The sequence below is a fragment of the Schistocerca nitens genome, chromosome 5 (assembly GCF_023898315.1).
Source record: "Schistocerca nitens isolate TAMUIC-IGC-003100 chromosome 5, iqSchNite1.1, whole genome shotgun sequence".
Taxonomy (NCBI): Eukaryota; Metazoa; Arthropoda; class Insecta; order Orthoptera; family Acrididae; genus Schistocerca; species Schistocerca nitens.
Genome location: NC_064618.1, coordinates 519,772,499 through 519,786,026, shown reverse-complemented (window position 1 = coordinate 519,786,026; position 13,528 = coordinate 519,772,499). Strand labels below are relative to the sequence as shown.

Genomic DNA, 13,528 nt, shown 5'->3' with positions numbered 1-13,528 from the left:
AATGCTATATTTTATTAACTTTTCTGTACTGCCTTCAGTTCAAATCATCTTTTGGACTTCCATTTCACTGCCTTTGTTTGACCAGTAGAAGGCTCCCCTCTTCCTGATTCCCAAGTCCTGAGGGCATATTAGTGCTGTTGTATGAAGGGAGAGTCAGTGTTGAGAGTTTGTTGTAGCATGTCAGATGCAACCTTGTTAAGAACACAATGGACTATGTTTTCTGTGTGGCCAAAAGATGTGAGACATTACAGACAAATGGGGGAGGGGGAAAATGTGCGCTGGTTTGACAGGTGACACTGTACTGACAAGTCCTGGCATTGCTTAGCATAACTTGTGAGGAAGTAGTGACTAAAGCTGTCAGCTAACCTATCAAGTGACACTTCAGCCTCTGCAATTGGCAGAAAGAGCATCACAAATTAATCTGGCAACAGAAGGTCACTTTGAGTGGGTTTGACCAGTGCAATTGGCTATTGCTGGGCACTTAAGAGCTGAGGTGCCACCGTGGCGTGGAATCAGAGGTCGCAAAATAATTTCGTGGATACAGTATCCAAACTAATAAAGTTACAAAATAGGCAATGGCACAAAATGCATGTAAATGCCCACTCAGTGGTTGTTGGGGGGGGGGGGGGGAGATGGAGGGAGGGAGAGAGAGAGAGAGAGAGAGAGAGAGAGAGAGAGAGAAGTTGTAGGATTTAAAAGTACCTCTTGACAAGAACTTAATATCTTCTAAATGTCTTATGTGATTTGAAAACACCAAGTACCAACAGATAGTGTTTGAACAGCATTGTTGAAGTATAGTTCCAGAATTTATATTAATGCAGTACATATTGACTTATGACCTGGAATGTTAATTCCAAGAATTAAAAAACTTATTTCAATGCAAAATAAGCTACAAATCAATAAACATAGCAACTCTATGAGACAGTAAACCACCATATATATCTATCTACAAGCCTATGAATTTCATTTAATTTAACAATCAGTAAAGGCAAATATGGGTAAATTAACTAACGGATGAAAACTTAAATAATAAGAAAGCCAAGCAAAAACCTAACAGTAGAACATAAAAGCTGGTGAAATTCTAGTCTAGTGTAATATGTGAAGTAAGAATAAGTTAAATGTAAATTAGAGATTTTCGCAATGACAGATCCCATCTATTTTGGGATGGTGCCCCATTGTGTAGGGAAGTTCACTTTGAGAGATCACTGGGTATGGGCATATGTGTTGGTAAGTGGTATGTTGGTCACAGCTTAAGTAACAAAAATTGTTTGGGCAACAGTTTTGTGGACTTGTAAAATTTTGTGCAGGAGTCCTGCATCTACAAAAGTTTTGACAGTGAATTTGATAAACTTTAACTCTAAACAAGATTGTGTTTTGGCCTGTGAATTTTTTGACAGTTAAATGAAGTAACATCTAAACTAATAAAGTTACAAAATAGTCAACAACACCAAATACCTGAACTGCTATGTGTTTGGGTTACTGAATGTTTCTACAAAGCTTAGTGAACTTTAACTCTGAATAGTAATGTGATGTGCCCGACTCTGTTCTTTTGTAATCTAAGTAGTGATCATCTGTTGTTTATCTCTCAATATTAAACACAGATTTAATGAACATTTTTTATTAAAGGCTTTGTGGAGGCAAGTATGTCCAGATGATTAAATGTGTGTCGCTCATTCAATATATGTGTGATATGTTTCATTTCAAAAATGCATTCCGTAAACTTAAATTATTAAGTATTGTGTGAAAAACTGGTATTTTATAAGTGGAGCGTCATCCAGGTATCTTGTACAGTAACATGTATTGGCAGTGGGTGCTTTTTTGTGTGGACTGTTCAATATTAAGTTTTCTGATGTTGGCCAGCCAAAGGTGGTTCACAATGCATTATAAAATAAATGCTAATGTAGATCATCAATATTGTGTACTTCATTGTTTAATATATATCATAACTTAATGGATAACAAAGCTATACGTGAATTTCTATGACAAGCTGAGACTATCTAGTAATAAATAAGTAGATCTCCTGCAATTTCTAAGCTCAGACAAGCGTTTTGATTTGGTGTAGCTTCGAAAAGACCACGGGTGAATTTTATTGATAATATACTCAAGACATTTCTCTTTTGATCTCTCACATCTGAGATAACTCTGATGCACATGTTTTCATGGTATAATAAGATGGGTTGCAGAATCAAAGCTAGCACCTCAGAGTCAATAAACAGAAAATGACACAAGAATCTGAAAGGAGTCCAGTCATTAATAATTATGAAAACTAAGCACCACTGACACTGAACTAATATTATGAAAACTAAGCTTCCACATAAACACACATCAGCAGGCAGAATAACAACACTAACTCACACAAGCAAAATAATCAATTTTTTTTTACGAAGGCCAGACATACCAACAATTAAAGGGAACAGCCATGGGTACCAGGATGGCCCCCTCGTACGCCAACCTATTCATGGGTCGCTTAGAGGAAGCCTTCTTGGTTACCCAAGCCTGCCAACCCAAAGTTTGGTACAGATTTATTGATGACATCTTCATGATCTGGACTCTCAGTGAAGAAGAACCCCAGAATTTCCTCTCCAACCTCAACTCCTTTGGTTCCATCAGATTCACCTGGTCCTACTCCAAATCCCATGCCACTTTCCTTGACGTTGACCTCCATCTGTCCAATGGCCAGCTTCACACGTCCGTCCACATCAAACCCACCAACAAGCAACAGTACCTCCATTATGACAGCTGCCACCCATTCCACATCAAACGGTCCCTTCCTTACAGCCTAGGTCTTCGTGGCAAACGAATCTGCTCCAGTCCGGAATCCCTGAACCATTACACCAACCACCTGAAAACAGCTTTCGCATCCCGCAACTACCCTGCAGACCTGGTACAGAAGCAAATAACCAGAGCCACATCCTCATCCCCTCAAACCCAGAACCTCCCACAGAAGAACCCCAAAAGTGCCCCACTTGTGACAGGATACTTTCCGGGACTGGATCAGACTCTGAATGTGGCTCTCCAGCAGGGATACGACTTCCTCAAATCCTGCCCTGAAACGAGATTCATCCTTCATTAAATCCTCCCCACTCCACCAAGAGTGTCTTTCCGCCGTCCACCTAACCTTCGCAACCTCTTAGTTCATCCCTATGAAATCCCCAAACCACCTTCCCTACGCTCTGGCTCCTACCCTTGTAAATGCCCCCAGTGTAAAACCTGTCCCATGCACCCTCCCACCACCACCTACTCCAGTCCTGTAACCTGGAAGGTGTACACGATCAAAGGCAGAGCCACGTGTGAAAGCACCCACGTGAGCTACCAACTGACCTGCCTACACTGTGAAGCTTCCTATGTGGGAATGACCTGCAACAAACTGTCCATTCGCATGAATGGACATAGGCAGACAGTGTTTGTTGGTAATGAGGATCACCCTGTGGCTAAACATGCCTTGGTGCACGGTCAGCACATCTTGGCACAGTGTTACACCATCCGGGTTATCTGGATACTTCCCACTAACACCAACCTATCAGAACTCCAGAGATGGGAACTTGCCCTTCAGTATATCCTCTCTTCTCGTTATCCGCCAGGCCTCAACCTCCGCTAATATCAAGTTGCCGCCGCTCATACCTCACCTGTCTTTCAATAACATCTTTACCTCTGTACTTCCGCCTCGACTGACATCTCTGCCCAAACTTTTTGCGTTTACAAATGTCTGCTTGTGACTGTGTATGTGCGGGCGAGTGTATACCTGTCCTTTTTTCTCCCTAAGGTAAGTCTTTCTGCTCCCGGGATTGGAATGACTCCTTACGCTCTCCCTTAAAACCCACATCCTTTCGTCTTTCCCTCTCCTTCCCTCTTTCCTGATGAAGCAACCGTTGGGAGTGAAGGGTCTGAATTGGAGACACTCGCCGTTCTGCGACCATTTAGGTTGCAGATTTCTCAACTTACTGCTTAGCAGGTCGGGTCAGGAATAGCTACACGGGTAGTGGATGCTGTGTGGTCATACTGGGCTGTTCTTTTTTTTTTTTTTCGGTCAGCACGTTGTGGAAAATTAGAGAAAGGCTTCAGTGTAAAAGGGTGCAGGATGAACACAGGAAGAGGGCAGACACAGCAACAATCTGTATTGTAGTTGTAAGTTATTGTAGCTGGTTGGCAAAGAACCAGTGCTCCAAGCGTTAATACAATGGACTGAAGCTCAAATCATTATAGGTAATTAAACCTGTCTAAGGCCAGAGGTTCAGCCAATATTTTTACAAAGAATCTATGAGTGTTCAGATAGGATAGACTGAATACAGTTGGTGGGAGTGTGTTTGTTGCTTTTAGAAGTTGTTTATCACGTAGCAAAACTAAAGCAAACAGTTCCTGTGAGTTAGCATGGGTAGGTTACACTTGACATCCGGAATGAATTAATAATTGATTCGTTTTACTGAGGCCTCTTCCTAGTTCCCCTGCTCCTCCCTGCTGCTCCTAATCTATACAAACAATTTAGGAGACAATCTGGACATCTCTCTTGCCTAGTTTGCAGACGATGCTGACATTTATAGCACAGTAAAGTTACCAGAAGACCAAATCCAACTGCAAAATGATTCAGACAAAATATCTGTATCACGCAGAAAGTGGTAAATCAGTCTGTGAGGCCATGCAAATGAGTATGAAAAGAAATCCATTAAATTTCAGTTAGATGATAAATCATGCAAATTTAAAAGCTTTCATTTCACCTAAATGCCTAGGAATCACAATTACGAACAATTTAAACTGGACTGATCACATGGATAATATTGTGGGAAAAGCAATGTAAAGAACATGCAATAGGTCTACTGATGAGGCTGCCTACACTATGTTTATCCACCTTCTGCTACAGTAGAGGTGGCAAAAAATAACGGAACTGATAGAAATAACTGGTTACTGAGAAGTAACGGTTACTGCGATAACCGTTCCTCTGATTCTGGCAGTTATTTCAATAACTGTCTAGTGTAAACAGTGCCTCGCGCCATCTGTTGACCAAAGATCTTACTGCACATTTGGGAGGCGTTCTATAGGCCATGGGAATAACTGAGAGACATCTGTTGATAAGAACTGTGTACTATTTCGTGGGCCTTCATTACTTTTAGCATAAACAATTAAATAAAGTTAATGTCTGAGCGGTGACTGATAGGAGCTGCAGTACAGGCATTAACAAGTACAGTCGATCCCTTGAGCCACCGCCTTATGTGTTAATTTAGCTTGGACGGGTAGTACAAGGAAAGGTACCATAAGGAATTCGAGCAACTATGTAAATGACTGTCAGAGATCAGTATTCTCCTCTGGCAGTTATCGTTATTGGCTCACAGTTCTCGTTCTATGGCAGTTATCGGGCTACCACTACAGGTAACCTGGAAGTTGGTAACAGAATAACTGTGTGTCTGTGTTCCTGACACAGTGACTCCAGTCTTAGCCCCCGGTGATATTTCCAGAAAGGATAGATACTGGAGCGAACAAATATTTTCATACTTCTTTGGAAATAGCCGCTGGCCATCGCGAATGATGTCAGAAAGTATAACATAATACATTTTAATGTAATAATTATTAATCATCCTCATCATTTGTCAGTAGATTGTCAAAATATGTGAATATATTACAGTAACTGCTAATATTAATAGAATTGATACACTTCCAGAATAAAACACAGTTACGCACTTTTAATGAATTTATCATTCACAGAATACCCGATCATTACTGTTGCGACCAAGTGCTGTCAAAACTGAAATATAGCAGAATTTTTACTTAAGCTGTTCTATCAGTCTCTGTTAAGATATTCATCTAAAGAGTAGAAGGAGGGGTCAATGGAAGCGTCCGATTCCACCCATCTGCTTTGACGTAAAGATGTTGGGGTGTGTGAATGTCATTACGGCACGGTGTTTATGAGTTGGTTTGTGTGTGTGTGTGTGGGGGGGGGGGGAGGGGGAGGCTGGCCTATCTAGTATGCAGTGCCGGAATTTGCTGGTGGTAATTAATTTTTTTTTTCTATTTGTGATGTTTTGTGTATTTATGGAGTATTGAATGTGTTTTAATTTATGTAGGGATGTTTGATTTGTGGATTTTTTGGGGTTGTGGTTTTGGTTTTATTTTTTGCATTTGTAGGAGTTGGTTTTTTGGCATCAGTAGTTGTGGTGGACCTATATAGGCCACCGGAAATGACCAATTCCCATTTTCGTAGGAGTTGATGTTTTGGTATCGTCATCTGAGGTTGGACTATGTAGGTCAAGGGAAATATCTGATTCCCATTTTCGTACTTTTAGTTGTGGGTACTGGTATTTTGGTATATGGATGACCTATATTGTTCAAGTGGTGGTGGTGGTGGTTAGTGTTTAACGTCCCGTCGACAACGAGGTCATTAGAGACGGAGTGCAAGCTCGGGTTAGGGAAGGATTGGGAAGGAAATCGGCCGTGCCCTTTCAAAGGAACCATCCCGGCATTTGCCTGAAACGATTTAGGGAAATCATGGAAAACGTAAATCAGGATGGCTGGAGACGGGATTGAACCGTCGACCTCCCGAATGCGAGTCCAGTGTGCTTTATTGTTCAAGGGAAGTGTCCGATTGCTGCAGATTTTTGTTGGTGTAGCGGAATGCTGTATTTTTTTTTCTTTTTGTTCATTTTGTGTTTTCGGATCATGGTTGTGTTTTTTTTTTTGACTAGCTTGTCCTCACCCTAAAACCCCAAACTTCCCGCAGTTGTCCCGTTGGTTTGATTGTATTTTTGGTGGGAGATGTTATTGTATAATTTATATGTATCTTGGTGTTTGTTGCCATGTGTATGTAGTGACATCATAGACACACTTAAAATAGCCATTTCCAGCATATTGATGACGTCCTGGGTCAAAGCGCACGGGTGGAATCGGACACTTCTGTATAAAAAAAGTCTTTCAAACACTCTGTAAACCGTGCTTTATCTGAAACCAAGTTTTTAATGGTTGCTGATTTGCTGGCAGTTTATTGAAAATGCATGTTCCTGGATATTGGACCCCTTTTGGACCAAGGTAAGTGATTTTAGGTCTTTATGTAGATTGTTGTTCCTATTTCTAGTACCGATATTATGTATTGAGCTATTGGTTGGAAATACTTTTAACAAATTTCATTAAGGCATAAATATATTAGGAAGCAGTGGTTAGAATACAAAGGTCCTTGAACAGGTTCCTACATGATGTTCTTGAATTTATACCACAAACGATTTTTATTACACGCTTTTACATGCGAAAAACTTTTGCTCCATTTGATGAATTACCACAGAATATGATCCCTTATGAAATAATAGAATGAAAATATGTAAGCTTTTCTATATTTATGTCTCCTACATTTAACATCATTCTCATTGTAAATACAGACTTGTTTAGGCGCTTCATCAATTCTGTGGTATGCCCTTCCCAACTGAATTTATTATCGAGTTATAGTCCCAGAAATGTAACAGTGTCAACCTTTTCTATCTGCATGTCTTCATATGTTATAAACATGCTGTAGCTGGAGAAATCGAGCAATTTCCAAATCTCACATAAAACTTGGATTAGCGTAGTCACACTTTCCTCAATAGGACTATCTTGTACAGGACAGGAGTAAACGAATCCGTCACATTACGTATATTAAACAAAAGCGCTGGCAGGTCGATAGACACACAAACAAACACAAATATACACACAAAATTCAAGCTTTCGCAACAAACTGTTGCCTCATCAGGAAAGAGGGAAGGAGAGGGAAAGACGAAAGGATGTGGGTTTTAAGGGAGAGGGTAAGGAGTCATTCCAATCCCGGGAGCGGAAAGACTTACCTTAGGGGGAAAAAAGGACAGGTATACACTCGCACACACACACATATCCATCCACACATACAGGCACAAGCAGACATATTTGGTCTTTAAATATGTCTGCTTGTGCCTGTATGTGTGGATTGATATGTGTGTGTGTGCGAGTGTATACCTGTCCTTTTTTCCCCCTAAGGTAAGTCTTTCCGCTCCCGGGATTGGAATGACTCCTTACCCTCTCCCTTAAAACCCACATCCTTTCGTCTTTCCCTCTCCTTCCCTCTTTCCTGATGAGGCAACAGTTTGTTGCGAAAGCTTGAATTTTGTGTGTATATTTGTGTTTGTTTGTGTCTATCGACCTGCCAGCGCTTTTGTTTGGTAAGTCTCATCATCTTTCTTTTTAGATATATTTTTTCCACGTGGAATGTTTCCCTCTGTTATATTCATAACATTACGTATATTTTTTGTTGTATTACAAGGCTGTACACTTATTCTATTAAGTGAGCAGCACAGGAAATTAAGCTTCGAATTTAACCTACAGTATTCAGTTTACATATTACTTCATACTTAAAACCGCACGTTGTTAACATTTTACTTAAACAGTGCTGTGGCAAAGTTCCGCATACTTTCTGTTGCAGCTGCGAAGATAATACTTCTAATAGCGACCGATAACCTACATACATATGATATGAAACACTAATAATCGTTCTAACATCAACTAAAATGCACCCAGAGTTAATTAGGTAAGGTTATGACACGATTCATATGACATTCCTGCCATTTCACACTACTCACAGTTATACTGATAACTAAACTGATGGATTCCAACTATGTCATTATTTAAGTGTAGCCCCGTCCGAGTATTTAGTATTCGCTAGCGAAAAATAACTTGACAGTTATTAATAACCGTTAAAAATAATGGTTATCAAAGAATAACTGGAACTGTGATAACGGTTACTCCAGAATAACCATTTGGCCCACCTCTATGCTACAGTATTGCTCTGCTGTTTGGGATCCTTAGATAGGATTGATGGAGGGCATTAAAAAAGTCCAAAGAAGGGCGGCTTATTATGTATTATGTCAAAATAGGGGTGAGAGTGCCACAGATATGATAAGCGAGCCAGGATGGCACCATTAAAACAAAGGTGGTTTTTGTTGCAGCAAGATATTTTCATGAAATTTCAATCACCAACATTCTTCTCTGAATGTGAAAATATTTTATTGTCATTGACCTACATAGGGAGAAATGATCAGCATAATGAAATAAGAGTTATCAGAGCTCATACAGAAAGATTTCATCTTTCACACATTCTGTTAGAGATTGGATCAGTTGAGATATAGTCTGAAGGTGATATGAAGAATCCTCTGCCATGCACTTAAGTGTCAACTGTACTGTAATCATACAGATGTAGACACAAACTACCTGTAAGATTTCATTTCTTAACTGTAATTAACAGATCTGTAATGTGTATGGGCAACAGTAAAATGTGACAATGTTGCAAGAATTTGGCATAGGAACATATCAATGTTAGTGACACACATGGTCAGTGAAGGAAGTCTAACACAAAATGCCCTTGTGGGACAAGTGGTGTAAATGCAATTGGTTCACAGTTTTCATGCCAATTGGTGACATCTCTACAATTTCAAGGTTGACTGTAGACCAGAGCGCCTGAGGAACTTCTGTGTGAGATATGAGCAGGATGGATTCTCTATATGAAGCATGACAAAGTGCAGTCAATGGATACTACCTTAGTTCTTCTCCGGAGATGTAATAAGAAGAACAGATATTCTGGGCAAAACTATGACGAGTCATTATGCAAGCTATTGTTCATGACTGCCATAGTAAAATAACATTTAACACAATTACTGCATTCTCGCTTCCCAAACAAATTGTAAACAATGAAATGACCCTTTTTTCACCAACGGGAAATGTGTGTCTTATATGTCCTGTGGCTGATAAGGGATTTGTTACTTGACAATGTTTGTCCTTCAATTAAAATGGGGACAAAAAAACCTCTATCAGAGTTTCAAATGACAGGTACTGGATTATTCATGTACAGTTCAAACTTAGTGTAAGGGGAATTTCTTCTGTTTGTGAGATGAAGTGGTTAATGAGAGTGTCATTTTAATTTTAAGTATCTCTACATTGACACAACAACAACTTCTCATTTAATTGAAATTAATGGTACATTTACTAAAACAAAATGATTTGCTCTTTAGCAGATATGCTCTAATGAAAATTAGTAATGCATTAAAACTGTAATCAGGGGCATGACTGATAACACACCTTTGGGAAACAGGGCTTCTCCAATTGAGTCATCTGAGCACACTTCATGAACTAACACAAGGATCAACTAGTCACTAAGTGTTCTACACTGCTTCAAAGCTCCGCAAATGCAACACACTATATTCTGCTCAAGAGTGGAATTTTTTACTTCTAGAATAATTATTTGTGACAAATGTCTGTGACTGATAAAATTATTTTTAAAATGTTTTATTGTCCGGCACAAGCACATAAAACAATTCTTAAAAGGAGGCATTATCTAATATACAAACCTTGTCAAGAAAAATCAGTTATCTAGGTTGAGTCCTAGTTTTGATATGCAGTTCAAACTCTTAATGTAATCTCAATAATTTAAAGTTTGACTGTCTTATACTGCAATGATATTACACAAAATATCTTGATGTCTTCATGCTGACAGTGGCAAAACACACAGGAATTCTCTTAACTGTTAAATATGTTCCCACTACAAACAAATCGAATAGTATTTTCACCAAACAATGGAAAATACAGGATGGAACACAAGCATACACAAGTTGCATTTGCGCGAGTGTGAGTGTGTGTTTAGTCTAATTCAGAAGAACGCTGTTTTGGCTGAAAGCTTACTTGTTTAGCAGTCTTTTTCTTGTGCCCATCTGTGACTCAGCACTTCCACTATAGGGTTTCCACAAAGGTTTTTTTTTTTTTTTTCCTGGATGATATCAAACGTTTTGTCCCAACCGATATAGACTGGTCTAAAGTTCAGAATCATAGTTCATCCTCGCTGCAAAGTTTAAAGTGTGGCACACTGTTTTATTTTTTTTTTCTCACAAACGGAACTGTCTGGCATATTTCTTTAATTTCCATATTATTCTGTCTCAAAGAGGTATTTATCCTTTTGACAGAGGATGGAAGAGGAGTTCTTTTAAGAAAACAATGTTTTTTTTAACAAACAGTCCAATATAATATGTCAGTTTTATGAAATAATTAGTACCATTAGATTCTTTTATGATAAACCGTCACTGGCTGATAAATACCAGGAAAAAAAACACATATTTTACTTGGTCACTCAGTATGTAAACAACAGTACCCCAAAATGAAGGGAAAAGTTCCAGTAAATCTCTGGATTGTGGGTTGAGTAATAAATGCAACCATATTTTTATGTTTTATGTTGCACTACAGACTGATAGAAAGATGACAATTTTCACTATTATTACTTCACAATAATGAAAATGACCTAGTAATCTCAAAACTACAACCTGATGGGACAGGTGAACAAGAAGAACTAATGCAGGTTGTGATCCTACTCAAATAATAAAACCTAGGACATAGTGTTCTACAAAACACATCAATGCAAAGCTTGAAAACTTAGAAAAAATTATAGCAGTATTAGGATATCGATCATTAAAAATACGCCATTGTAGTAATGAACATACAAGCTGAATTCAGGTGGGTGATACAACTGACATCAACACTGATCAAGAATACAGTGTTCATTACTGCTGCTAAAAATTTAACAATATTGACAAATGTACGCTGCAATTATTTGAGTGAGTAACATGGTTGCCTATGACAGTAACTGCTGTTTGAGAGTTTAGTTTCAAATTCATTATTTATCAAGTTGTTTCCTGCTGTTCAGTGATAACGATTCACACTAGTTCATTGGTTTGCTAGCTAACTGGATAAGCTTTTAACACAAATTCCAAGGCCGGGGTTCTACCATTGATTAGCCCAAGGATTTCTTTTGGAATCAGTTTTCCTCAACTAGAATGTAGCTCTCTGGATCAGAGGGGACTTTAATCTTAAGTGTTTGCATTTTGGTACATTTCAGTGCATTGCCAAGGAATGTGAACAGTGAAACAATATTATCTTTAAAAAAGAATAAAACCTAAGAAACTATAACCTATCATGACAAAGCGAACGAATAGTGTCTCGTTACCTCTGCATCAATGTAAGGAAACTCCGGGTGTACCTTCTTCCCAATAATAGGCCACCGTTTCCCTGTGAGGGATGCCAACTTTGCAACTGCGAAGGCTCGGTCACCATAGGAATTAGCAAGATGTTGAGCAACTTCACATTCAAGACCAAAGTCCTGCACAAGTCTAATGTACATGGTAGGTGTCCATCCGTGAGCTCCCTCAATGAGCAGTCCATCAGTTTGAGACTTCTCGTGAACTGGCTTCAGGTTGCACGCTGTATGAAAGTAAGATTAGATTTATGTGTCATTACAGATTATTGTGCTGAATTTAAAACTGTAAGGTAAAATTTATATAGAATGCAGAACAGAAACAGTATTCTGTATGACAGCTGACATTACAATGAAACTCTAGGACAAAACAAGATTTTCACATATTCATCAAGAAAGCTAACCACAATGTTACAGCATAAGACTAACAAGCTGATAAGACTAGTTTCAAACTATGTTATGAAACTCTAAAATATTTACAGCCCATATTTATTCCCAGAACTTTCATGTAAACTGAAAGTATCATCTCTGAAATAAACTCTTACCTGTAACATTAATACAAGAATGGAAAATCTTACACACACACACACACACACACACACACACACACACACGTGATAGAGACAATAACAAACACACACACAAAATTCAAGCTTACACAACCCATGGTTGCTTCATCAGGAAAGAGGGAAGGAGAGGGAAAGACCAAAGGATGTGGGTTTTAAGGGAGAGGGTAAGGAGTCATTCCAATCCTGGGAGCGGAAAGACTTACCTTAGGGGGAAAAAGGGACAGGTACACACACACACACACACACACACACACACACACACACACGCACATATACAGACACAAGCAGACATATGTAAAGGCAAAGAGTTTGGGCAGAGATGTCAGTCGAGGCGGAAGTACAGAGGCAAAGATGTTGTTGAATGACAGGTGAGATATGAGCGGCAGCAACTTGAAATTAGTGGAGGTTGAGGCCTGGTGGGTAAGTTACATCATCTTTGTTTTTTACACACACACACACACACACACACACACACACACACACACAAGGAGAGAGAGAGAGAGAGAGAGAGAGAGAGAGAGAGAATCATAATCAGTTTTGCTCACTAGATAAAATCTAGACTCAAGAATTAAACAATGGAATCTCCAGGTTGCAATGTCAACAATGTAAGGAAAAGAAAGATTGCTGCCTACCATAAAAATGACATGTTAAGTAGCAGACAGGCACAATTAAAGGACACTTATACATTACCTTCTGGCCACAGACTTCATCAGAGAATGAAAGCGAAACACACACTGTTCTTTATCACAAGCAAGCACACCCCGTGCACACGTGACTGCCAATTCTGGCAGCTTGGACCATTTGGAAATAGGAAACTTACTAATTTTTTACAGCTATAATAGTGAGACAAAAAGCAAAAAGGAACCTCTTGTTGGAGAAGTAAAATTTTCAGTACAAGAAAACACATTCAATAATGTCTAGAGTAACTATTTTCATTTTATTGTATATTGTGGTAATTTACTTTCTT

General features: G+C 39.0%; 1 protein-coding gene across 4 annotated transcripts in view; it reads right to left on the bottom strand.

Moving 5' to 3' along the window:
* Positions 1 to 13,528, bottom strand: part of LOC126260183 (glycerol-3-phosphate dehydrogenase, mitochondrial) — a 200,171-nt gene that overhangs the window by 48,328 nt on the left and 138,315 nt on the right. For all 4 annotated transcript variants that reach the window (XM_049957455.1, XM_049957456.1, XM_049957457.1 and 1 more), the window contains exon 9: positions 11,966 to 12,219. In XM_049957455.1, the coding sequence (XP_049813412.1) occupies positions 11,966 to 12,219 (254 nt within the window). The remainder of the gene's footprint in view (positions 1 to 11,965; positions 12,220 to 13,528) is intronic.